Source organism: Seriola aureovittata, chromosome 3 (assembly GCF_021018895.1).
Source record: "Seriola aureovittata isolate HTS-2021-v1 ecotype China chromosome 3, ASM2101889v1, whole genome shotgun sequence".
In the NCBI taxonomy this organism is placed as follows: Eukaryota; Metazoa; Chordata; class Actinopteri; order Carangiformes; family Carangidae; genus Seriola; species Seriola aureovittata.
In genome coordinates this window covers 20,246,366-20,273,348 of record NC_079366.1, presented here as the reverse complement: position 1 = coordinate 20,273,348, position 26,983 = coordinate 20,246,366, and the positions used below count along the sequence as shown (strand labels likewise).

Here is a 26,983-nt window from a genome sequence, read left to right as displayed (position 1 = left end):
TGACATAGTATTGTAAGGCATAAAAAGTCATAGTATCGTAAGTCATAAAAAGTTATAAAAATTACATAATATAGTAAGGCATAAAAAGTGATAGTATAGTAAGGCATAAAAAGTCATAGTATAGTAAGTCATAAAAAGTCATAAAAATGACATGGTATAGTAAGGCATAAAAACTCATAGTATAGTAAGGAACAAAAAGTCATAAAAACGTCATAGTATAGTAAGGCATAAAAACCTCATAGTATAGTAAGGCATAAAAAGTCATAGTATCGTAAGTCATAAAAAGTCATAAAAACGTCATAGTATAGTGAGGCACAAAAAGTCATAAAAACGTCATAGTATAGAAGGCAAAAAACGGCATAGTATAGCAAGGCATAAAAAGTCATAAAAACCTCATAGTATAGTAGGGAATAAAAAGTCATAAAAACGACATAGTATTGTAAGGCATAAAAAGTCATAGTATCGTAAGTCATAAAAAGTTATAAAAATTACATAATATAGTAAGGCATAAAAAGTGATAGTATAGTAAGGCATAAAAAGTCATAGTATAGTAAGTCATAAAAAGTCATAAAAATGACATGGTATAGTAAGGCATAAAAAGTCATAGTATAGTAAGGCATAAAAAGTCACAGTATAGTAAGGCATAAAAAGTCAAAAAAAAGTCATAGTATAGTAAGTCATAAAAAGTCATAAAAATGACATGGTATAGTAAGGCATAAAAAGTCATAGTATAGTAAGGTGTAAAAAGTCATAAAAACATCATAGTATAGTAAAGCAAAAAAAGGTCAGTATAGTAAGGCATAAAAACTAATAGTATAGTAAGGCATAAAAAATCATAAAAACGACATAGTATAGTAAGGCATAAAGAGTCATAAAAATGTCCTATTATAGTAAGACATAAAAAGTCATAAAAACAACATAGTATAGTAAGTCCAAAAAACGTCATAGTATAGTAAGGCATAAAAAGTCATAGTACAGTAAGTCATAAAAAGTCATAAAAACATCATAGTATAGTAAGGCAAAAAAAGGTCTTATTATAGTAAGGCATAAAAAGTAATAGTATTATAAGGCATAAAAAGTCATAAAAACGTCATAGTATAGTAAGGCAAAAAAACGGCATAGTATAGCAAGGCATAAAAAGTCATATAAACGACGTAGTATAGTAAGGCATAAAAAGTCATAAAAACCTCATAGTATAGTAAGGAATAAAAAGTCATAAAAACGACATAGTATAGTAAGGCATAAAAAGTCACAGTATAGTAAGGCATAAAAAGTCAAAAAAAGGTCATAGTATAGTAAGTCATAAAAAGTCATAAAAATGACATGGTATAGTAAGGCATAAAAAGTCATAGTATAGTAAGGCGTAAAAAGTCAGAAAAACATCATAGTATAGTAAAGCAAAAAAAGGTCATAATATAGCAAGGCATAAAAACTAATAGTATAGTAAGGCATAAAAAGTCATAAAAACGACATAGTATAGTAAGGCATAAAGAGTCATAAAAATGTCCTATTATAGTAAGACATAAAAAGTCATAAAAACAACATAGTATAGTAAGTCCAAAAAACGTCATAGTATAGTAAGGCATAAAAAGTCATAGTACAGTAAGTCATAAAAAGTCATAAAAATGACATGGTATAGTAAGGCATAAAAAGTCATAAAAACATCATAGTATAGTAAGGCAAAAAAAGGTCTTATTATAGTAAGGCATAAAAAGTCATAGTATTATAAGGCATAAAAAGTCATAAAAACGTCATAGTATAGTAAGGCAAAAAAACGGCATAGTATAGCAAGGCATAAAAAGTCATATAAACGACGTAGTATAGTAAGGCATAAAAAGTCATAAAAACCTCATAGTATAGTAAGGAATAAAAAGTCATAAAAACGACATAGTATTGTAAGGCATAAAAAGTCATAGTATCGTAAGTCATAAAAAGTCATAAAAATGACATGGTATAGTAAAGCATAAAAAGTCATAGTATAGTAAGGCATAAAAAGTCATAAAAACGTCATAGTATAGTAAGGCATAAAAACCTCATAGTATAGTAAGGCATAAAAAGTCATAGTATCGTAAGTCATAAAAAGTCATAAAAACGTCATAGTATAGTAAGGCACAAAAAGTCAGAAAAAAGTCATAGTATAGTAAGGCATAAAAAGTCACAGTATAGTAAGGCATAAAAAGTCAAAAAAAGGTCATAGTGTAGTAAGTTATAAAAAGTCATAAAAACGACATAGTATAGTAAGGCGTAAAAAGTCATAAAAACATCATAGTATAGTAAAGCAAAAAAAGGTCATAGTATAGTAAGGCATAAAAACTAATAGTATAGTAAGGCATAAAAAGTCATAAAAACGACATAGTATAGTAAGGCATAAAGAGTCATAAAAATGTCCTATTAAAGTAAGACATAAAAAATCATAAAAACAACATAGTATAGTAAGTCCAAAAAACGTCATAGTATAGCAAGGCATAAAAAGTCATAGTATAGTAAGTCATAAAAAGTCATAAAAATGACATGGTATAGTAAGGCATAAAAAGTCATAAAAACATCATAGTATAGTGAGGCAAAAAAACGTAATAGTATAGTAAGGCATAAAAAGTCATAGTATAATAAGGCATAAAAAGTCATAAAAACGTAATAGTATAGTAAGGCAAAAAAACGGCATAGTATAGCAAGGCATAAAAAGTCATATAAACGACGTAGTATAGTAAGGCATAAAAAGTCATAAAAACCTCATAGTATAGTAAGGAATAAAAAGTCATAAAAACGACATAGTATAGTAAGGCATAAAATGTCATAATATCGTAAGGTACAAAAAGTCAGAAAAAAGTCATACTATAGTAAGTCATAAAAAGTCACAGTATAGTAAGGCATAAAAAGTCAAAAAAAGGTCATATTATAGTAAGGCATAAAAAGTCATAGTATAGTAAGGCATAGAACGTCAAAAAAACGTCATAGTATAGTAAGGCATAAAAAGTCATAAAAACCTCATAGTATAGTAAGGCGTAAAAAGTAATAAAAACGACATAGTATAGTAAGGCATAAAAAGTCATAGTATCATAAGTCATAAAAACGTGATAGTATAGTAAGGCACAAAAAGTTAGAAAAAAGTCATAGTATAGTAAGGCATAAAAAGTCACAGTATAGTAAGGCATGGAAGGTCAAAAAAACGTCATAGTATAGTAAGGCATAAAAAGTCATAAAAACGTCATAGTATAGTAAGGCCTAAAAATTCATAAAAACGGAATAGTATAGTAAGTCATAAAAACGACATTATATAGTAAGGCGTAAAAAGTCATAAAAACGTCATAGTATAGTAAAGCAAAAAAAGGTCATAGTTTAGTAAGGCATAAAAAGTCATAAAAACGTCATAGTATAGTAAGGCATAAAAAGTCATAAAAACGTCATAGTATAGTAAGGCAAAAAAAGGTCATAGTATAGTAAGGCATAAAAAGTCATAAAAACCTCATAGTATAGTAAGGAGTAAAAAGTCATAAAAACGATATAGTATAGTAAGGCATAAAAAGTCATAGTATCATAAGTCATAAAAAATCATAAAAATTACATAGTATAGCAAGGCATAAAAAGTCATAAAAAGTCATAAAAACGTCATAGTATAGTAAGGCACAAAAAGTTAGAAAAAAGTCATAGTATAGCAAGGCATAAAAAGTCATAGTATAGTAAGGCATAAAAAGTCATAAAAACGTCATAGTATAGTAAGGTACAAAAAGTCAGAAAAAAGTCATAGTATAGTAAGTCATAAAAAAGTCATAGTATAGTAAGTCATAAAAAGTCACAGTATAGTAAGGCATAAAAAGTCAAAAAAACGTCATAGTATAGTAAGGCATAAAAAGTCATAAAAACGTCATAGTATAGTAAGGCATGAAAAGACACAATAACGTCATAGTATAGTAAAGCAAAAAAAGGTCATAGTATAGTAAGGCATAAAAAGTCATAAAAACGTCATAGTATAGTAAGGCACAAAAAGTTAGAAAAAAGTCATAGTATAGTAAGGCATAAAAAGTCACAGTATAGTAAGGCATAGAACGTCAAAAAAACGTCATAGTATAGTAAGGCATAAAAAGTCATAAAAACGTCATAGTATAGTAAGGCCTAAAAATTCATAAAAACGGAATAGTATAGTAAGTCATAAAAAGTCATAGTATAGTAAGGCGTAAAAAGTCATAAAAACGTCATAGTATAGTAAAGCAAAAAAAGGTCATAGTTTAGTAAGGCACAAAAAGTCAGAAAAAAGTCATAAAAAATCATAGTATAGTAAGGCATAAAAAGTCATAGTATAGTAAGGCATAAAAAGTCATAGTATCGTAGGTCATAAAAAGTCAAAAAAACGTCATAGTATAGTAAGGCATAAAAACGGCATAGTATAGCAAGGCATAAAAAGTCATGAGAACATCATAGTATAGTAAAGCAAAAAAAGGTCATAGTATAGTAAGGCATAAAAAGTCATAGTATAGTAAGGCATAAAAAGTCAAAAAAAGGTCATAGTGTAGTAAGTCATAAAAAGTCATAAAAACGACATAGTATAGTAAGGCATAAAAAGTCATAGTATCATAAGTCAGAAAAATCATAAAAATTACATAGTATAGCAAGGCATAAAAAGTCATAGTATAGTAAGGCATAAAAAGTCATAAAAACGTCATAGTATAGTAAGGTACAAAAAGTCAGAAAAAAGTCATAGTATAGTAAGTCATAAAAAGTCATAAAAACATCATAGTATAGTAAGGCATAAAAAGTCATAGTACAGTAAGTCATAAAAAGTCATAAAAACATCATAGTATAGTAAGGCAAAAAAAGGTCTTATTATAGTAAGGCATAAAAAGTAATAGTATTATAAGGCATAAAAAGTCATAAAAACGTCATAGTATAGTAAGGCATAAAAAGTCATAGTACAGTAAGTCATAAAAAGTCATAAAAACATCATAGTATAGTAAGGCAAAAAAAGGTCTTATTATAGTAAGGCATAAAAAGTAATAGTATTATAAGGCATAAAAAGTCATAAAAACGTCATAGTATAGTAAGGCAAAAAAACGGCATAGTATAGCAAGGCATAAAAAGTCATAAAAACATCATAGTATAGTAAGGCATAAAAAGTCATAGTACAGTAAGTCATAAAAAGTCATAAAAACATCATAGTATAGTAAGGCAAAAAAAGGTCTTATTATAGTAAGGCATAAAAAGTAATAGTATTATAAGGCATAAAAAGTCATAAAAACGTCATAGTATAGTAAGGCAAAAAAACGGCATAGTATAGCAAGGCATAAAAAGTCATATAAACGACGTAGTATAGTAAGGCATAAAAAGTCATAAAAACTCATAGTATAGTAAGAAATAAAAAGTCATAAAAACGACATAGTATAGTAAGGCATAAAAAGTCACAGTATAGTAAGGCATAAAAAGTCAAAAAAAGGTCATAGTATAGTAAGTCATAAAAAGTCATAAAAATGACATGGTATAGTAAGGCATAAAAAGTCATAGTATAGTAAGGCGTAAAAAGTCATAAAAACATCATAGTATAGTAAAGCAAAAAAAGGTCATAGTATAGCAAGGCATAAAAACTAATAGTATAGTAAGGCATAAAAAGTCATAAAAACGACATAGTATAGTAAGGCATAAAGAGTCATAAAAATGTCCTATTATAGTAAGACATAAAAAGTCATAAAAACAACATAGTATAGTAAGTCCAAAAAACGTCATAGTATAGTAAGGCATAAAAAGTCATAGTACAGTAAGTCATAAAAAGTCATAAAAATGACATTGTATAGTAAGGCATTAAAAGTCATAAAAAGGTCATAGTATAGTAAGGCAAAAAAAGGTCTTATTATAGTAAGGCATAAAAAGTCATAGTATTATAAGGCATAAAAAGTCATAAAAACGTCATAGTATAGTAAGGCAAAAAAACGGCATAGTATAGCAAGGCATAAAAAGTCATATAAACGACGTAGTATAGTAAGGCATAAAAAGTCATAAAAACCTCATAGTATAGTAAGGAATAAAAAGTCATAAAAACGACATAGTATTGTAAGGCATAAAAAGTCATAGTATCGTAAGTCATAAAAAGTCATAAAAATGACATGGTATAGTAAAGCATAAAAAGTCATAGTATAGTAAGGCATAAAAAGTCATAAAAACGTCATAGTATAGTAAGGCATAAAAACCTCATATTATAGTAAGGCATAAAAAGTCATAGTATCGTAAGTCATAAAAAGTCATAAAAACGTCATAGTATAGTAAGGCACAAAAAGTCAGAAAAAAGTCATAGTATAGTAAGGCATAAAAAGTCACAGTATAGTAAGGCATAAAAAGTCAAAAAAAGGTCATAGTGTAGTAAGTTATAAAAAGTCATAAAAACATCATAGTATAGTAAAGCAAAAAAAGGTCATAGTATAGTAAGGCATAAAAACTAATAGTATAGTAAGGCATAAAAAGTCATAAAAACGACATAGTATAGTAAGGCATAAAGAGTCATAAAAATGTCCTATTAAAGTAAGACATAAAAAATCATAAAAACAACATAGTATAGTAAGTCCAAAAAACGTCATAGTATAGCAAGGCATAAAAAGTCATAGTATAGTAAGTCATAAAAAGTCATAAAAATGACATGGTATAGTAAGGCATAAAAAGTCATAAAAACATCATAGTATAGTGAGGCAAAAAAAGGTCATAGTATAGTAAGGCATAAAAAGTCATAGTATAATAAGGCATAAAAAGTCATAAAAACGTAATAGTATAGTAAGGCAAAAAAACGGCATAGTATAGCAAGGCATAAAAAGTCATATAAACGACGTAGTATAGTAAGGCATAAAAAGTCATAAAAACCTCATAGTATAGTAAGGAATAAAAAGTCATAAAAACGACATAGTATTCTAAGGCATAAAATGTCATAATATCGTAAGGTACAAAAAGTCAGAAAAAAGTCATAGTATAGTAAGTCATAAAAAGTCATAAAAACGACATAGTATAGTAAAGCAAAAAAAGGTCATAGTATAGTAAGGCATAAAAAGTCATAGTATAGTAAGGCATAGAACGTCAAAAAAACGTCATAGTATAGTAAGGCATAAAAAGTCATAAAAACCTCATAGTATAGTAAGGCGTAAAAAGTCATAAAAACCTCATAGTATAGTAAGGCGTAAAAAGTCATAAAAACGACATAGTATAGTAAGGCATAAAAAGTCATAAAAACGTCATAGTATAGTAAGGCCTAAAAATTCATAAAAACGGAATAGTATAGTAAGTCATAAAAAGTCATAAAAACGACATTGTATAGTAAGGCGTAAAAAGTCATAAAAACGTCATAGTATAGTAAAGCAAAAAAAGGTCATAGTTTAGTAAGGCATAAAAAGTCATAAAAACGTCATAGTATAGTAAGGCATAAAAAGTCATAAAAACGTCATAGTATAGTAAGGCAAAAAAACGGCATAGTATAGCAAGGCATAAAAAGTCATAAGAACATCATAGTATAGTAAAGCAAAAAAAGGTCATAGTATAGTAAGGCATAAAAAGTCATAAAAACCTCATAGTATAGTAAGGAGTAAAAAGTCATAAAAACGACATAGTATAGTAAGGCATAAAAAGTAATAGTATCATAAGTCATAAAAAATCATAAAAATTACATAGTATAGCAAGGCATAAAAAGTCATAGTATAGTAAGGCATAAAAAGTCATAAAAACGTCATAGTATAGTAAGGTACAAAAAGTCAGAAAAAAGTCATAGTATAGTAAGTCATAAAAAGTCACAGTATAGTAAGGCATAAAAAGTCAAAAAAAGGTCATAGTATAGTAAGGCATAAAAAGTCATAAAAATGACATAGTATAGTAAGGCATGAAAAGTCATAAAAACCTCATAGTATAGTAAGGCATAAAAAGTCATAAAAACGTCATAGTATAGTAAGGCATAAAAAGACACAATAATGTCATAGTATAGTAAAGCAAAAAAAGGTCATAGTATAGTAAGGCATAAAAAGTCATAAAAACGTCATAGTATAGTAAGGCACAAAAAGTTAGAAAAAAGTCATAGTATAGCAAGGCATAAAAAGTCATAGTATAGTAAGGCATAAAAAGTCATAAAAACGTCATAGTATAGTAAGGTACAAAAAGTCAGAAAAAAGTCATAGTATAGTAAGTCATAAAAAGTCACAGTATAGTAAGGCATAAAAAGTCAAAAAAAGGTCATAGTATAGTAAGGCATAAAAAGTCATAAAAATGACATAGTATAGTAAGGCATGAAAAGTCATAAAAACCTCATAGTATAGTAAGGCGTAAAAAGTCATAAAAACGACATAGTATAGTAAGGCATAAAAAGTCATAGTATCATAAGTCATAAAAAGTCATAAAAATTACATAGTATAGTAAGGCATAAAAAGTTATAGTATCATAAGGCATAAAAAGTCATAAAAACGTCATAGTATAGTAAGGCACAAAAAGTTAGAAAAAAGTCATAGTATAGTAAGGCATAAAAAGTCACAGTATAGTAAGGCATAGAACGTCAAAAAAACGTCATAGTATAGTAAGGCATAAAAAGTCATAAAAACGTCATAGTATAGTAAGGCATAAAAAGACACAATAACGTCATAGTATAGTAAAGCAAAAAAAGGTCATAGTATAGTAAGGCATAAAAAGTCATAAAAACGTCATAGTATAGTAAGGCACAAAAAGTTAGAAAAAAGTCATAGTATAGTAAGGCATAAAAAGTCATAAAAACGTCATAGTATAGTAAGGCACAAAAAGTTAGAAAAAAGTCATAGTATAGTAAGGCATAAAAAGTCACAGTATAGTAAGGCATAGAACGTCAAAAAAACGTCATAGTATAGTAAGGCATAAAAAGTCATAAAAACGTCATAGTATAGTAAGGCCTAAAAATTCATAAAAACGGAATAGTATAGTAAGTCATAAAAACGACATTGTATAGTAAGGCGTAAAAAGTCATAAAAACGTCATAGTATAGTAAAGCAAAAAAAGGTCATAGTTTAGTAAGGCATAAAAAGTCAGAAAAACGTCATAGTATAGTAAGGCACAAAAAGTCAGAAAAAATTCATAGTATAGTAAGGCATAAAACGACATAGTGTAGTAAGGCATAAAAAGTCATAGTATCGTAGGTCACAAAAAGTCAAAAAAACGTCATAGTATAGTAAGGCATAAAAACGGCATAGTATAGCAAGGCATAAAAAGTCATGAGAACATCATAGTATAATAAAGCAAAAAAAGGTCATAGTATAGTAAGGCATAAAAAGTCATAGTATAGTAAGGCATAAAAAGTCAAAAAAAGGTCATAGTGTAGTAAGTCATAAAAAGTCATAAAAACGACATAGTATAGTAAGGCATAAAAAGTCATAGTATAGTAAGGCATAAAAAGTCATAAAAACGTCATAGTATAGTAAGATACAAAAAGTCAGAAAAAAGTCATAGTATAGTAAGTCATAAAAAGTCACAGTATAGTAAGGCATAAAAAGTCAGAAAAAGGTCATAGTATAGTAAGTCATAAAAAGTCATAAAAACGACATAGTATAGTAAAGCAAAAAAAGGTCATAGTATAGTAAGGCATAGAACGTAAAAAAAACGTCATAGTATAGTAAGGCATAAAAAGTCATAAAAACCTCATAGTATAGTAAGGCATAAAAAGACATAAGAATGTCATAGTATAGTAAGGCATAAAAAGTGATACTATCATAAGTCATAAAAAGTCATAAAAACGTCATAGTATAGTAAGGCACAAAAAGTTAGAAAAAAGTCATAGTATAGTAAGGCATAAAAAGTCACAGTATAGTAAGACATAAAAAGTCAAAAAAAGGTCATAGTATAGTAAGGCATAAAAAGTCATAAAAATGACATAGTATAGTAAGGCATGAAAAGTCATAAAAACCTCAAAGTATAGTAAGGCGTAAAAAGTCATAAAAACGACATAGTATAGTAAGGCATAAAAAGTCATAGTATCATAAGTCATAAAAAGTCATAAAAATTACATAGTATAGTAAGGCATAAAAAGTCATAGTATAGTAAGGCATAAAAAGTCATAAAAACGTCATAGTATAGTAAGGCACAAAAAGTTAGAAAAAAGTCATAGTATAGTAAGGCATAAAAAGTCACAGTATAGTAAGGCATAGAACGTCAAAAAAACGTCATAGTATAGTAAGGCATAAAAAGTCATAAAATCGTCATAGTATAGTAAGGCATAAAAAGACACAATAACGTCATAGTATAGTAAAGCAAAAAAAGGTCATAGTATAGTAAGGCATAAAAAGTCATAAAAACGTCATAGTATAGTAAGGCACAAAAAGTTAGAAAAAAGTCATAGTATAGTAAGGCATAAAAAGTCACAGTATAGTAAGGCATAGAACGTCAAAAAAACGTCATAGTATAATAAGGCCTAAAAATTCATAAAAACGGAATAGTATAGTAAGTCATAAAAACGACATTGTATAGTAAGGCACAAAAAGTCAGAAAAAATTCATAGTATAGTAAGGCATAAAACGACATAGTGTAGTAAGGCATAAAAAGTCATAGTATCGTAGGTCATAAAAAGTCAAAAAAAGGTCATAGTATAGTAAGGCATAAAAAGTCATAGTATAGTAAAGCAAAAAAAGGTCATAGTATAGTAAGGCATAAAAAGTCATAAAAACGTCATAGTATAGTAAGGCACAAAAAGTTAGAAAAAAGTCATAGTATAGTAAGGCATAAAAAGTCACAGTATAGTAAGGCATAGAACGTCAAAAAAACGTCATAGTATAGTAAGGCATAAAAAGTCATAAAAACGTCATAGTATAGTAAGGCCTAAAAATTCATAAAAACGGAATAGTATAGTAAGTCATAAAAACGACATTGTATAGTAAGGCGTAAAAAGTCATAAAAACGTCGTAGTATAGTAAAGCAAAAAAAGGTCATAGTTTAGTAAGGCATAAAAAGTCAGAAAAACGTCATAGTATAGAAAGGCACAAAAAGTCAGAAAAAATTCATAGTATAGTAAGGCATAAAACGACATAGTGTAGTAAGGCATAAAAAGTCATAGTATCGTAGGTCATAAAAAGTCAAAAAAACGTCATAGTATAGTAAGGCATAAAAACGGCATAGTATAGCAAGGCATAAAAAGTCATGAGAACATCATAGTATAGTAAAGCAAAAAAAGGTCATAGTATAGTAAGGCATAAAAAGTCATAGTATAGTAAGGCATAAAAAGTCAAAAAAAGGTCATAGTGTAGTAAGTCATAAAAAGTCATAAAAACGACATAGTATAGTAAGGCATAAAAAGTCATAGTATCATAAGTCAGAAAAATCATAAAAATTACATAGTATAGCAAGGCATAAAAAGTCATAGTATAGTAAGGCATAAAAAGTCATAAAAACGTCATAGTATAGTAAGGTACAAAAAGTCAGAAAAAAGTCATAGTATAGTAAGTCATAAAAAGTCACAGTATAGTAAGTCATAAAAAGTCATAAAAACGTCATAGTATAGTAAGGCACAAAAAGTTAGAAAAAAGTCATAGTATAGTAAGGCATAAAAAGTCACAGTATAGTAAGACATAAAAAGTCAAAAAAAGGTCATAGTATAGTAAGGCATAAAAAGTCATAAAAATGACATAGTATAGTAAGGCATGAAAAGTCATAAAAACCTCATAGTATAGTAAGGCGTAAAAAGTCATAAAAACGACATAGTATAGTAAGGCATAAAAAGTCATAGTATCATAAGTCATAAAAAGTCATAAAAAGTCATAAAAATTACATAGTATAGTAAGGCATAAAAAGTCATAGTATAGTAAGGCATAAAAAGTCATAAAAACGTCATAGTATAGTAAGGCACAAAAAGTTAGAAAAAAGTCATAGTATAGTAAGGCATAAAAAGTCATAAAAACGACATAGTATAGTAAGGCATAAAAAGTCATAGTATCGCAAGTCAGAAAAAGTCAGAAAAACGTCATTGAATAGTAACGCACAAAACGTCAGAAAAAGGTCAGAGTATAATAAGGCATAAAAGGTCACAGTATAGTAAGGCATAAAAAGTCAAAAAAAGTCATAGTATAGTAAGGCATAAAATGTCATAAAAACGGCATAGTACAGTAAGGCCTAAAAATTCATGAGAACGGAATAGTATAGTAAGTCATAAAAAGTCATAAAAACAACATAGTATAGTAAGGCATAAAAAGTCATAAAATTACATGTAATAGTAAGGCATAAAAAAAATCATAAAAAAAACATAGTATAGTAAGGCATAAAAAGTCATGAAAACGTCATTGTATAGTAAGGGACAAAAAGTAAAAAATACGTCATAGTATACTACGACATTAAACGTCATTGTAAATTAAGGCATAAAAAGTCATAAAAACGATATAGTATATTAAGTCATAAAAAGTCATAAAAATGTCATAGTACAGTAAGGCACAAAAAGTTAAAAAAAAGTCACACTAAAGTAAGGCACAAAAAGTAAAAAAAAGGTCATAGTATAGTAAGTCATAAAAAGTCATAAAAACGACATAGTATAGTAAAGCAAAAAACGTTTATAGTATAGTAAGGCATAAAAAGTCATAAAAACGTCATAGTATAGTGAGGCACAAAAAGTTAGAAAAAAGTCATACTATAGTAAGGCATAAAAAGTCATAGTATCGCAAGTCAGAAAAAGTCAGAAAAACGTCATAGTATAGTATAGTAAGGCACAAAAAGTCAGAAAAAAGTCATAGTATAGTAAGGCATAAAACGACATAGTATAGTAAGGCGTAAAAAGTCATAGTAAAGTAAGGCATAAAAAGTCAAAAAAAGTCATAAAAACCTCATTGTATAGTAAGGCGTAAAAAGTCATAGTATAGTAAGGTATAAAAAGTCATTGTATAGTAACGCACAAAACGTCAGAAAAAAGTCATAGTATAATAAGGCATAAAAAGTCACAGTATATTAAGGCATAAAAAGTCAAAAAAACGTCATAGTATAGTAAGGCATAAAATGTCATAAAAACGGCATAGTACAGTAAGGCCTAAAAATTCATGAGAACGGAATAGTATAGTAAGTCATAAAAAGTCATAAAAACCTCATAGTATAGTAAGGCATAAAAAGTCATAAAACGGAATAGTATAGTAAGTCATAAAAAGTCATAAAAACAACATAGTATAGTAAGGCATAAAAAGTCATAAAATTACATAGTATAGTAAGGCATAAAAAGTCATAGTATAGTAAGGCATAAAAAGTCATAAAAACGTCATAGTATAGTAAGGCACAAAAAGTTAGAAAAAAGTCATAGTATAGTAAGGCATAAAAAGTCATAAAAACGACATAGTATAGTAAGGCATAAAAAGTCATAGTATCGCAAGTCAGAAAAAGTCAGAAAAACGTCATTGAATAGTAACGCACAAAACGTCAGAAAAAGGTCAGAGTATAATAAGGCATAAAAGGTCACAGTATAGTAAGGCATAAAAAGTCAAAAAAACGTCATAGTATAGTAAGGCATAAAATGTCATAAAAACGGCATAGTACAGTAAGGCCTAAAAATTCATGAGAACGGAATAGTATAGTAAGTCATAAAAAGTCATAAAAACAACATAGTATAGTAAGGCATAAAAAGTCATAAAATTACATGTAATAGTAAGGCATAAAAAAAATCATAAAAAAAACATAGTATAGTAAGGCATAAAAAGTCATGAAAACGTCATTGTATAGTAAGGGACAAAAAGTAAAAAATACGTCATAGTATAGTAAGGCATAAAAAGTCATGAAAACGTCATTGTATAGTAAGGGACAAAAAGTAAAAAATACGTCATAGTATACTACGACATTAAACGTCATTGTAAATTAAGGAATAAAAAGTCATAAAAACGATATAGTATATTAAGTCATAAAAAGTCATAAAAATGTCATAGTACAGTAAGGCACAAAAAGTAAAAAAAAAGTCACAGTAAAGTAAGGCACAAAAAGTAAAAAAAAGGTCATAGTATAGTAAGTCATAAAAAGTCATAAAAACGACATAGTATAGTAAAGCAAAAAACGTTTATAGTATTGTAAGGCATAAAAAGTCATAAAAACGTCATAGTATAGTGAGGCACAAAAAGTTAGAAAAAAGTCATACTATAGTAAGGCATAAAAAGTCATAGTATCGCAAGTCAGAAAAAGTCAGAAAAACGTCATAGTATAGTAAGGCACAAAAAGTCAGAAAAAAGTCATAGTATAGTAAGGCATAAAACGACATAGTATAGTAAGGCGTAAAAAGTCATAGTATAGTAAGGCATAAAAAGTCATAAAAAACCTCATTGTATAGTAAGGCGTAAAAAGTCATAGTATAGTAAGGTATAAAAAGTCATTGTATAGTAACGCACAAAACGTCAGAAAAAAGTCATAGTATAATAAGGCATAAAAAGTCACAGTATATTAAGGCATAAAAAGTCAATAAAACGTCATAGTATAGTAAGGCATAAAATGTCATAAAAACGGCATAGTACAGTAAGGCCTAAAAATTCATAAAAACGGAATGGTATAGTAATACATAAAAAGTCATAAAAACGGAATAGCATAGTAAGTCATAAAAAGTCATAAAAAACGACATAGTATAGTAAGGCATAAAAAGTTATAAAAACCTCATAGTATAGTAAGGCATGAAAAGTCATAAAAATGACATAGTATAGTAAGTCATCAAAAGTCATAAAAATGTCATAGTACAGTACGGCACAAAAAGTCAGAAAAAAGTCATAGTATAGTAAGTCATAAAAAATCATAAAAACGTCATAGTATAGTAAGGCACAAAAAGTCATAAAAAAGTCATAGTATAGTAAGGCATAAAAAGTCATAGTATAGTAAGGCATAAAAAGTCATAAAAAACCTCATAGTATAGTAAGGCGTAAAAAGTCATAGTATAGTAAGGCATAAAAAGTCATAGTATCGTAGGACATAAAAAGTCAAAAAAAACGTCATAGTATAGTAAGGCGTAAAAAGTCATAGTATAGTAAGGCATAAAAAGTCATAGTATCGTAGGACATAAAAAGTCAAAAAAAACGTCATAGTATAGTAAGGCATAAAAAGTCATAAAAACGTCATAGTATAGTAAGGCATTAAACGTAATTTTGTATAGTAAGGCACAAAACGTCAGAAAAAAGTCATAGTATAATAAGGCATAAAAAGTCACAGTATAGTAAGGCATAAAAAGTCACAGTATAGTAAGGCATAAAAAGTCATAAAAACCTCATAGTATAGTAAGTCATAAAAAGTCATAAAAAACGACATAGTATAGTAAGTCATCAAAAGTCATAAAAATTTCATAGTACAGTAAGGCACAAAAAGTCAGAAAAAAGTCATAGTAAAGTAAGGCATAAAAAGTCATTAAAAACCTCATAGTATAGTAAGACATAAAAAGTCATAGTATAGTAACGCACAAAACGTCAGAAAAAAGTCATAGTATAATAAAGCATCTCTATAGTAAGCCTATAATAAGGCATAAAAAGTCACAGTATAGTAAGGCATAAACAGTCAAAAAAACGTCATAGTATAGTAAGGCATAAAATGTCATAAAAACGGCATAGTACAGTAAGGCCTAAAAATTCATAAAAACGGAATAGTATAGTAAGTAATAAAAAGTCATAAAAACGACATAGTACAGTAAGGCGTAAAAAGTCATAAAAACGTCATAGTATAGTAAAGCAAAAAAAGGTCATAGTATAGTAAGGCATAAAAAGTCATAAAAACCTCATAGTATAGTAAGGCATAAAATGTCATAAAAACGGCATAGTACAGTAAGGCCTAAAAATTCATAAAAACGGAATAGTATAGTAAGGCATAAAAAGTCATAAAAAGTCATAGTATAGTAAGTCATAAAAAGTCATAAAATTACATGGTATAGTAAGGCATAAAAAAAATCATATAAACAACATAGTATAGTGAGGCATAAAAAGTCAGAAAAACGTCATTGTATAGTAAGGGACAAAAAGTCAAAAAAACGTCATAGTATATTAAGTCATAAAAAGTCATAAAAATGTCATAGTACAGTAAGGCACAAAAAGTCAGAAAAAAGTCATAGTAAAGTAAGGCATAAAAAGTCATAGTATAGTAATTCATAAAAAGTAATGAAAACGACATATAATAAGGTATAAAAAGTCATCAAAACGACATAGTATAGTAAGGCATAAAAAGTCAAAAAAACCTCATAGTATAGTAAAGCGTAAAAAGTCTTAAAAACGTCATAGTATAGTAAAGCAAAAAAAGGTCATAGTATAGTAAGGCATAAAAAGGCATAGTATAGTAAGGCATAAAAAGTCATAAAAACCTCATAGTATAGTAAGGCGTAAAAAGTCATAGAATAGTCATGCATAAAAACTCATAATATACTAAGGCATAAAAAGTTATAGAATAGTAAGGCATAAAAAGTCACAAAAACGTCATAGTATAGTAAGGCATAAAAAGATAAAAAGTCATAGTATAGTAAGGCATAAAAGGTCACAAAAGCGACATAGTATAGTAAGGTATAAAAAGTCAAAAAAACATCATAGTATCGTAAGACATTAAACATCATTGTAAATTAAGGCATTAAAATTCATAAAAACGACATAGTATAGTAAGGCATAAAAAGTCATAGTATAGTAAGTCATAAAAAGTCATAAAATCTCCATAGTAAAGTAAGGCATAAAAAGTCATAGTATAGTAAGTCATAAAAAGTAATGAAAACGACATTGTATAATAAGGCTTAAAAAGTCATAAAAACGTCATAGTATAGTAAAGCAAAAAAAGGTCAGCAAATTGCCAATGAGTCTTTCAGACTTCCACAGTGATCTCTGCCAACAAGAACCCAGACCCTAACCATGCCTCTCCCAAGCACTGCCTCCTATCCAGAGGGTATGTCCTCAAAGTGGTCTCTTTCACCTTCTTGTCTACTTCATCAGCAATTAATTGCTGCAGTCCCCATCTTTGAGAAGATCCAGCGGTCATCTGCTCTGACCTGCCAGCGCTTCTCTGTTCAGTCAGCATTGCCAACCTAACCTGGAAGACCTCTTGTCCAGCATGACAGATTCCCTCAGCACCAGTGAGTGAAGCTGTAAAAACACCCTACATCAAATTGGCAGGCTATTCAGAACTGCACAAGGTACTGATAGCTCCCAGGAAATTTACAGTGCCAATACCTGACGAAGATCTCTGCTGGGCTCAAACTTTGCTCTGTTAAATGAAATGTACTGAGAGCTTTGAGCACAGGGAGCAGATCCTCTGTATGACATAATTAGAAGCAAAAAACATCACACTAGTGGATTAATCTATGAATGAAACTGTCAGATTAATCTGGTCATCATTCATTTTTCACTTTAATTGCTGATAAACACAAAAACATCAACATCTACAAAGAGCAGGATGGATACAGTAGCTAAGATGGATCAGAATGATCTTGTACAAGTACAGTAAACGACGACAGAAAATGGGCACTTAAAAAGAGAGTAAAAGAGTTAATTCTGCTTGAATGTCCCTCACATCTCTATGTGATGTAAGACTGAGCACTTCTAGATGATATTCAAATAGTAATACAGTGTGTCTGGTTTAAATCTAGTCTCCACTCTTTGACTATCCAACAGACTTGTCTGCCTTGTCCTCATCCATGAAGAATGACAACACTTAGTGTTTAGCTCTGTGAACATTCCCTCATCTTAACTTCATTATTTCATCTCCTCTTATGACGTTCATTAATGGTCCATTAACACTGACAGTTTTTGCTTTTCCATGGAAAAAATATAACAGAGTGTAGGAAGGTTTTGGTTCAGCCACATGTTTCATGCTTTATGATCTGAAAATGTGTTTGATATTTCATCTCTTATTGTGTGCTCTGTGAGTTTATGTGTTTGTATGTGAGAAAACAGATAGGATATGCCTGACTTTGCCACACTTCCAGAGATGATTGGGACACCACAGAGAGTGAACCACACACAAACACAGAAGACACAGGGAAATACACACATTTGTATTAGCTACTGCCTCTGCCCTCTGGATTTCTCTCTGCTGTGGTAGTTTATCTTAATAAACGGGCTGTTTGCTTGCCCTTTTTGTCCTAAATAAGCTGCCCCGAGGCAAAATGAATGAGTTTTTTTTTAGGTATTTCGTCACAGGTCAGTGACAGGATTTTGGAGAATCAACTGTTCAGCGACTCATCTAATATCAGAACTGCAGACCTTATTTGAGCAAACAAACATTTGATTCATTGCCTCTGTGTGTGTGTGTGTGTGTGTGTGTGTGTGTGTGTGTGTGTGTGTGTGAATTATGGGCAGTCGCATTCACAGTTCAAAGTTAAGCTGAGATATTTATGAAAGTTTAATAGCTGCTGCAAGAACATGACTGACTAAAAAGTTTCCACTTTTGTTATGATGCATAATAAAGTATAAGAAAACTGACAAGGTGAAGAACTAGTCCACCCACTGCTTTATTGTGCTTAAAGTACTGTTCCATGGTACTGTGTTACCATATATTAAAGCAGTAAATATGATCCAGTTAGGTTAAAGCCAAGAGTTAATTTATAATATAGTGTGAAGGATAGGTATTGTGGTTGCTTGCTGTGCTCATTTACAGTGGTGGTTTGATTAATAACTGTAACTAGGCTGCTGCATGTTTGAGGCGTCCTATTCATTTTTGTCAGATACCTGTCAGTCTCAAGACACAACTATGCTCTATGGCCACAGTATGAATAAAGAAAATTAAAATGTCTCTGGGGAATATGAAACGTGAAATCAAAGCATGTGTCCTTCTAACTTTTACCTGCTGAAGACTAGAAATAGTCAGCTTGTGTTTGTTGTCTGAAAAGATCATTTTTTCTTTCTTTGTTTTGCATAGAGGAATTTCCTGCACTGTGCTCTCCGTGGCATTTTTTCACATTTAAATTCCACCAAAATAATTCAACATCCTCAAATTAATTCAGATATCATGACCCTTTAATCTTTTAATTTGTATCAAATTTAAGTAGGCCTTCTGTTGCATACGCTGCCTTGAATAAAGATTTTTTTGGGAGGATTTGTCAATCCCTGATGATGAATTAATAAATTATACTGTTTCCATAAAACAAATCTTGAATGCCAAAGTTGACCGATCTTATTATATCAAATTGTACCAAATAAAGCAAAGTGGAAAAGTAAATAAACTGATTACAGAAGAAAGTTTTAAATTAAGCAATGATTGAATTTTGTTATGAAACAACTACTGTATAAATCAAGCACAGTCATACCCTAAAGAATATAAATAAGAGAAACATCATGATTTTATTCTTTGATCTTTTTATCCATCCCCAGCATAGAGAAGCTAGTTTGAAGTTCTGGAGCATCATTATATTGAAGGTATCCTTTTGAGTCTGAGTCTCTACTCTCTACAAAAAACACTGTTGCTTGTTCCTCACCAAAATACATTGTGTGCAACATTGAAGATTATTAACATTATGAATGCCTTTCTACCTCTTCAGACATTGTCTAAGGTTTTCTTTGAAGATACATTCTCGGGCACTTTATTAGGAACACCAAAACAGCCTCAGTTCTTCATGGCATGGATTTCACAAGATGTTGGAAAGTTTCCTTTGAGATTCTGCTCCACGTTGACATGATTGCATCACATCATTTCTGCAGATTCGTCAGGTGCACATTCATGCTGTGAATCTCCCGTTCTACCACATTTCAAAGGTGTTCTACTGTGATTCTACTGATCTGGTGATAGGCCATTGAAGTTCACTGAACTCATCGTCATGTTCATGAAACCAGTTTGAGATGACTTTTGCTTTGTGACATTGTGCATTATCGTGCTTGGAAGTAGCCATTAGAAGATGGTAAGCTGGGGCCATAAAGGGATGCACATGGTCAGCAACAATACTTAGATAGACTGTGGCATTCAAATGATTATTGATTGGTATTAAGGGCCCAAACTGAGTCAAGAAAACATTCCCCACTCCATTACACCGCCACCACAAGTCTGGGCTTCAAACACATTCATGCTGACACCAGATGTGGTTTTCTGCTGTTGTAGCCAATCTGCCTCAAGGTCGGAGGTGTTGTTGATTCTGAAATGCTTTTCTGCTCACCACAGTTGTCAAGAATGGTTATCTGAGTTACCCTAGCTTTTCTGTTGGCTCCAACCAGTCTGGCCATTCCCCTCTGACCTCTCTCGTCAACAAGGTGTCTCTATCTGCAGAACTGATGCTCACTGGATGTTTCTTGTTTTTTGCACCATTCTGCATACAAACTTGAGAGACTGTTGTATGTAACAATACCAGGAGATCAGGAGTTTCAGAAATACCTAAACAAATCATGCCACGATCAAAGTCACTGAGATCACATTTTTCCCTTATTCTGATGTTGGATCTGAACATTAACTGAAGCTCCTGACCTGTATCTGCATGATTTTAAGCATCGCACTGCTGCAACATGATCGGCCACCTGGATAATTGCATGAATAAGCGAGCATTTCTAAAAGTGCTTGGTGATCGTAATAAAATCTGAATTGGTAACATCAGATTGCTGTCCTCTCCTCATTTATTGGTGCATTAGGATCATCAACGGCTATTGATAAAATGATTGTGCCTGCATTCAAACAATAGAGTGCAAAAAAATGTGAGCACTTGCTCATCAAAACATTGTTCAACAGCAGTGCTAGTAGTCAAAAACTCAACAGGGGACCTTTAAAATATTTCTCTTTATCCAGCTTCTCCTCTAAACATCGTGTTGCTGTCACAAGCATAAGAAAAAGAACATGCTTTGTTTCATAACATATCAGTCAAATGTATTTTATTTACATACTGGTCTGGATAAATTTGAACTTGGTGAATGCACCTATGCATACAGAAAACCTCTAAATTCCAGCCGATGCCCTTCATTATCACAGCATACAATACGCAACTATGTGCTTTGCAAGTTACAGACAGAGCATTATACCATAACACATGAACATACACATTTTGTGCACTTTAAACACTGCCTTGCACTACACAAGGTTTCAATCGGTATACATGTTCTTTAATTAAAAGCTGAAATATCAACCATTTCGAAATCCAATTAATATTCATGTATGAATTAACATAATGTATAAACCACACAACAAATGGGATCATCGATTTTGAGTATGTACACGCAACTACATTTACAATAATACAATTCGTGAAAGCCTAAAAAGTTGTTGGTGTTGTCGTCGTTATAACAAACTGCACTTAATATAACAAAGCACATACTGTATAATAGAAAGTAACTGTTGATTTGCTAGTGTCACAAATCGAACACTGATTCTGTCTGACACATTTCAAGTATCTGAAAAACATGACTGTGGAGTGTTTAAACAACTTTAGGAGGCTTCAATAAAAGATCGGGGCAGAAAAAGTGCTTTTATTTTTTCAAACTCTCTTCAGCCAAACCGATCTTTGAAATACTGTGACAACAAAAGAAAAGCGCTGTTTCAGTCAAAACTGTGCTATAGAACAGTAGCAATACCAAAAACTCAAAGTAGACCAACAACGGCAGGCCTAAACTGGCTCTGACTCAGATTTGGAGTAAACCAGATTAGCACCAAATAATGACAGTTTGTCTTTTACATAGTATTTTATCTTTAACCTTCAAAGAAATGTATACCACCTCTGATATTTCACTGATTAAAACAATTACAAAATGCACCCCTAGCAACATGTTTTAACATCAAGCAAATAAAAAGCAATGGCTTGTGGTGTAAAGGATCAAAGCAAGGAAAAAGGAGAATCCGAAGTGAGGGAATGATCCTCTCTCCAGGAAGAAATGAAGCAACTGTGTGGCTGGAAGGCTGCCAGGGCTGAGTTAGGTGGAGGACATTTCCATGGTAAGTAGGTACATGCAGGTTTCATAGTAACAAGGTGATGGAGTGAGAGGGAGGCTGAGAAGACAGGAGTGTGCTGCTGGGATCCGCCCATGAGATTTGGTTCAGTCCTTTTATTCATGGACAGCGCAGAGAAAGAGAAACCCACTGTTCTGCAGACGCACAATTTTTAGAATATCGTTCACAGGATGGCTCGGGAGGAGGTCTGGGTTGGGGGAGGGATCGGCGAGAGCCCAGGCAGAGTGAGGGGGTGTCAAAACAGAGTCAGTTCTCTTTGAGATGATTTTTCCCTCTTGTTTTCTTTCTGCCTTTTTTTCCCTGCTCTGTCAGTTAGAGTCTTCTCAGATTGTGCTCCTCTGTGCAGGAGCCTTTCCTCAGGGTGATGTCGTCCACGGCCATCTCGCCGCTCCTGCCTCGCCCACGCTCCCCCTTCAGGATCACCTGGTGAACAACAGCACAGTGCACACTGAGGTAGTACCATAGAGGAGCAATCAGCACACGCTACTTCATGATAAAAGAAAACTCACTGCATTTCTTCTCAAAGGTGACTTGAATCTTAAATTTTACAGATCCATTCTTTAGAAAAGCAGACTGCTGCTCTTATTTCTTTTTCATCAACAGGAATAGAAACATCTCTCCTCACATCTGTCAGAAATGTTTGTAGATATTATTTAAATTTCATGAACCTCTTTGACATCTTTACTGTTATACTTACACTTTCAAGACCTGTGCCCCATAATGTGATTTGGGTGTGCCTCCAGCCATTTCCACCTGTCCGGCCCCACACTGCTGGACTGTACTGCTTCCCCTTCTTCACAAACACTTGCAGCATGCCCACGTGGTGGCCTGCCAGCTTGTGCCGGAACGACAGGCACAGATTGCCTTCATTCCAGGGAGGGGTGAGTGGGAGGACCAGCCGGGCCCCTCGTCCACTTCTCTTGTTTCCAACGTCAGGAATGGTGAGGTACCGTCCACCTGGGGAGGCCGGTGATAGACGTATTGAAAGAGCCCGTTAATGAAATTAAACTAGTGGAGCCACGTTCCATACATCCTCATCTCATGTATGTCCACAATATTATCTCTCTCTATAGGTGATCCATGTAAACACCTGGCGCTCAGTCTTCAGTCTGCACCCTTGCTGCTCAGAAATGTAACTCCCTCCAGCAAACATCCCCAGCCTCATACTGTATTACCATTCATTTGCTCAGGAATTTTGAATGCTACTTTTAATTGGCCAGTCGCTTGCTCAGACTTTTACATCTGAGCCACTCTGACAAACTAACACATGTATTTTTACAATGAATAGTAGTGAGTGAGTGTTCTATTCAATTTCAGTCAAACCTATTAACAACATATTTGTGAACTAAAATCTTCAACTATTTACCATCTGTCTCTTTAAGTTACCATGAAATGACAAACTGAGAAGAAATGACACCATTCATAATTGGGCTCAGTGGTTAAAGGGTCCGTTCACCCTTCTCTAAACATGCGATGCCACTCCAATGCAGCTCCTGCTTGGAGTCTCATTTGTTAGGACAGGATAGTCAGGATAATCCACAGACCTTACTGTGAACGGTTACTGTAAACACTGCCCATGCAAACTACCGACAGCAACGTCTGTGGATTGTCCTGATTCAGTTTTTCTGGAAAGTCACGTTCTAGATGAGTTTTCCAAAATGCTATTTTTGATTTCTTTATGAAATGAAATCCAATATTTGTGTACCAGAAAAGAACTATTATACAGTTAATGCGGTGAACTGATCTTTTAAAAAAGTAGGTATGTAGGTGAGTAGGTCTTTCGGTATGTAATAACACACTTTCCATCCAACTGTGCAATTTGTAGAAGTGATGCAATAAGAGATGGTGAAAAATTGAATTGTCAATTGAAACAGACTTGACCCACTTGCGTTTTTCAACTCAAAATATAGCCAGTTGCCTGTGGCTATCTTTCTTTTTTTTTCTTTTTTATATTAATTCATGCATTAGTTGGTGATATTAGATCTAAATAGTTTTAAAAATTTAAAGCTAAAAGTGCTTCTGGGTAATAATGTTGATGTATTTTGCTTATTTAGTGGATCTGTGTACGGCTGGTGTTAACCACAGGGGGTCCAAAAAGTATCTGGAGGCCACAGACGCTTTCTGCATAAGTTATGAGCTGCCTCCAAATCTGTGCCAATCCTTTAAGAGCAGAGTTTGCCTGTGGCTGTCTATCAAAAGAACTTAAAGTGATGAACAGTAAATAGTTACATGCTTCACAACACCCTGAAGATGCAGGCGAAGATGGACACACACATATAAATGAGACATTATTCAAGTGTTCTGATTAAACATATTCACCACAGGCTACTGCAGACTGAAACGTTGCCTCTTAAATGGAATCACTCTTAGTCAGGGCTTAGCTTATGATTTACTGTAAATGATTTTCCAAGTCTGGGCAAAATTTTTTATTTGAGCTAATGAGTGAGCACAAACTTGGCTGAAACGAAGCCTCAGTCTGAATGTCTGGAATCACACTACTAACTGCAACACTAAGCCAGTTGGCTGTGGAAGCCACATGCAGTTAGTGTCGCTTAAACAGTGCCAGTACGCTGCACTGTTTAGTCTTCCCACCGCCCCCACTGAGTCCACTCAACGTAATTCACTACAACTTCTCCTCTGCTGAACCCTCAAGAAAAACAGTGTTGTGTTCCCATTTAATGTACGCCACAGGTATCAGTGACAGGTGGTGTAATCCATGTCTCATTTGCATTACTTTGTAGAGCAAAGCACTAATCTGCAGGGAAGACAGACTACTTCCCTCAAGTAATTTTCATCTTGACCTGTAATTGAGCAGAACAAAACTGAGCCGCTTAGATTGTCTGACCTTGTGTGTGTTTGCATGGGTGTGCGTGTCGGGAAAGCATCGCAGCTATTCTCATTTCCATTTACTGCCTATAAAATAAACATTTTCCCTTATTTGTGGAGTTTGGCCCCCCCTCCCCCGCCATTCAACTACCTGACGGATCAGGCGTCGTCTCCCAGTGCAGGTCTCCGTCTTTGTCCCTGATCCAGCCACAAAGACCATCATCAAAGGAGCAGCTCAGATACCCCGACTCTGGGGAGAATGACACACACTTTTCAGAGCAGTGGAGGACACACACACAGACACACACACACACACACACACACACACACACACACACACACACACACACACACACACGCAAAAAGCCTTCAGTCTGGTCTCTGTGATGCTTCACAAGAGCCCTGCTGTGAGCCTGTAACTTCACCGGGAGCAAGAGGACTGTTGAAGCTCCTTGTGATGAACAAGATGATACAATAAAAGTGTAAACATTTGTCATGATGTTGTAATCTCTGAGGAGAGCTGATGCATTGAGGAAGAATCAAGTGAAAATGGAGCTGCATAAATCACAAGTGGAAACGCATTCATCTAAAAAATAACAAATATTTGCAACAGTTGCTGGAAATGCTGATATCAGTGTGTGTGTGTGTGTGTGTGTGCACACACACACACACACACACACGCACAGCCTATACAGTAGTATGCGCGCCATACACCATAATAAAATACATTATGGTTACAGCAGAGAGTCATAATATTCAGTGAGTGATGATTTCCTTCCTGGCTATGATGGCTACACAATAACATTAAGAAAATGTAGACAACACAGTTACAGTATTATCCATGCATTGCTGTACAAATTGGTTCGAAGATAAGAACAACATCCATCATTTTGGCCCCGAAATAGTGTTTCCAGAAAACACTTCTCACTTCATTTTCTGAGCCAATGAAAACACCCTCTCTCCTGACACCGCATAGCAAATGATGCACTGTGAACCAAAAAAAAGTCATTAGGCATTTTAATCTGCATACCATTGGCATCAATAAATCATATCGAGCAAACATGAAAGATAAAATGTGTCTTCACAAAATCTATTTTCTTATTGTTCTTGTAGGAAGTCTACATTGAGTACTATGGAGCTTAAGAACAGAGCACTGTGTATGTACTTTACAATGATCAATTAATCGTTCAAGCAGTCAAGCAAGCATAATGTGAAAAGGGGAAAAGTCTGGAAGTACATCCCGGGCTGTGAGCCATTATTTAAACGGATATGGCCAGACGTCATGTGTCACTTCCCGGTGAAAGGCCTATCAAAACACATCTGGTCACTATCATGTCTTTGCCTCGGCAGCGACACAGCAGGAGTTGGTTGTCAGTTTCATTTTGCCTGTAGCAAACGTGCCTCATCTGTCATCATTTGAGCTCTGCAGTCTGCTGCGAGCCAGGCTGCTGCTGCTGCTGACCGCCTTTGTCAAAAAATGTGTCGTGTTTACCTGGGTCGTCTTTGGCTTCATCTGCCGTGTTGCCGAGCTCAATGTCAAAGTCGATCCCGAGAACGGTGTTGTGTCCGTGGTTCCGAGGGACTGAGGAGAGAGGTGAGAGACGCAGGTTTAGATAAAGGATTAACAAAGGTATTATATTTGCTCAGTAGCATCCCTGTTTGTGGCTATTGTGTGGATTTGTTTCATTACTCTACAAGGATGCATCAATGTCATGGTTTAGTGCCTGCGTATCCAGAGTTAAGCACCACAGAGACCAGAATACTTGAGAAAACCTGCAGAAACACCAGAAGTCAAATGTGAATCTTAATGAGAAAAGGGGCGACTGCTCGTCTGATGCAACTTCTGGTTAAATGATGCTGCTATAAAACCAGGAGCTACATACATACTGTACATACACACACAAACACACAAATAGAGTTCACAGCCAGTCCTGAAATAGCCTCTTTCCCTCTCTAATGGGGTCACGCTGCCCAAAATACTATAAGCCAAGCTGTCTTATGAAAGGTCAACTGACAAGTGAAGCACAGGAAGTTGGTACTTTTACTGTGACATATCTTTTGCAGCAAAAGACACTTAAGCCTTTAACTCCATTAGAGGGACAGTTGTCGTTGCTGGTTTTATATTGAAGAGTTTCATTAAGGAAAGTGTCAGTGGATGCAAAATACAGATAAACATCTCCATTTTAATATTTATTGTATTTGCAGCCAGTGGAATTTACTGTAATGAGACAAACCATCATCATCAACTATTCCCAGCATCCCAGACAGATTCTTGTCCATAAGCTACAAATATGCTGTAACCTGTATTTGAACCGTCAGTCTCCCAAAGTCCCCAACATGTGCCCCCTCCTGTCAGCCTGAGCACCGAGAGGGCCCAACC

The 26,983-nt window shown here is 32.8% G+C and overlaps 1 protein-coding gene across 4 annotated transcripts in view; it reads right to left on the bottom strand.

The window, feature by feature from the left end:
- Positions 1-20,691: 20,691 nt before the first annotated feature.
- Positions 20,692-26,983, bottom strand: part of npnta (nephronectin a) — a 49,175-nt gene continuing 42,883 nt past the window's right edge. For all 4 annotated transcript variants that reach the window (XM_056372057.1, XM_056372058.1, XM_056372059.1 and 1 more), the window contains 4 exons: positions 26,096-26,185; positions 24,755-24,853; positions 22,475-22,734; positions 20,692-22,200 (listed from right to left, as the gene is read on the bottom strand). In XM_056372057.1, the coding sequence (XP_056228032.1) occupies positions 22,090-22,200; positions 22,475-22,734; positions 24,755-24,853; positions 26,096-26,185 (560 nt within the window). In that variant the 3' untranslated portion in view covers positions 20,692-22,089. The remainder of the gene's footprint in view (positions 22,201-22,474; positions 22,735-24,754; positions 24,854-26,095; positions 26,186-26,983) is intronic.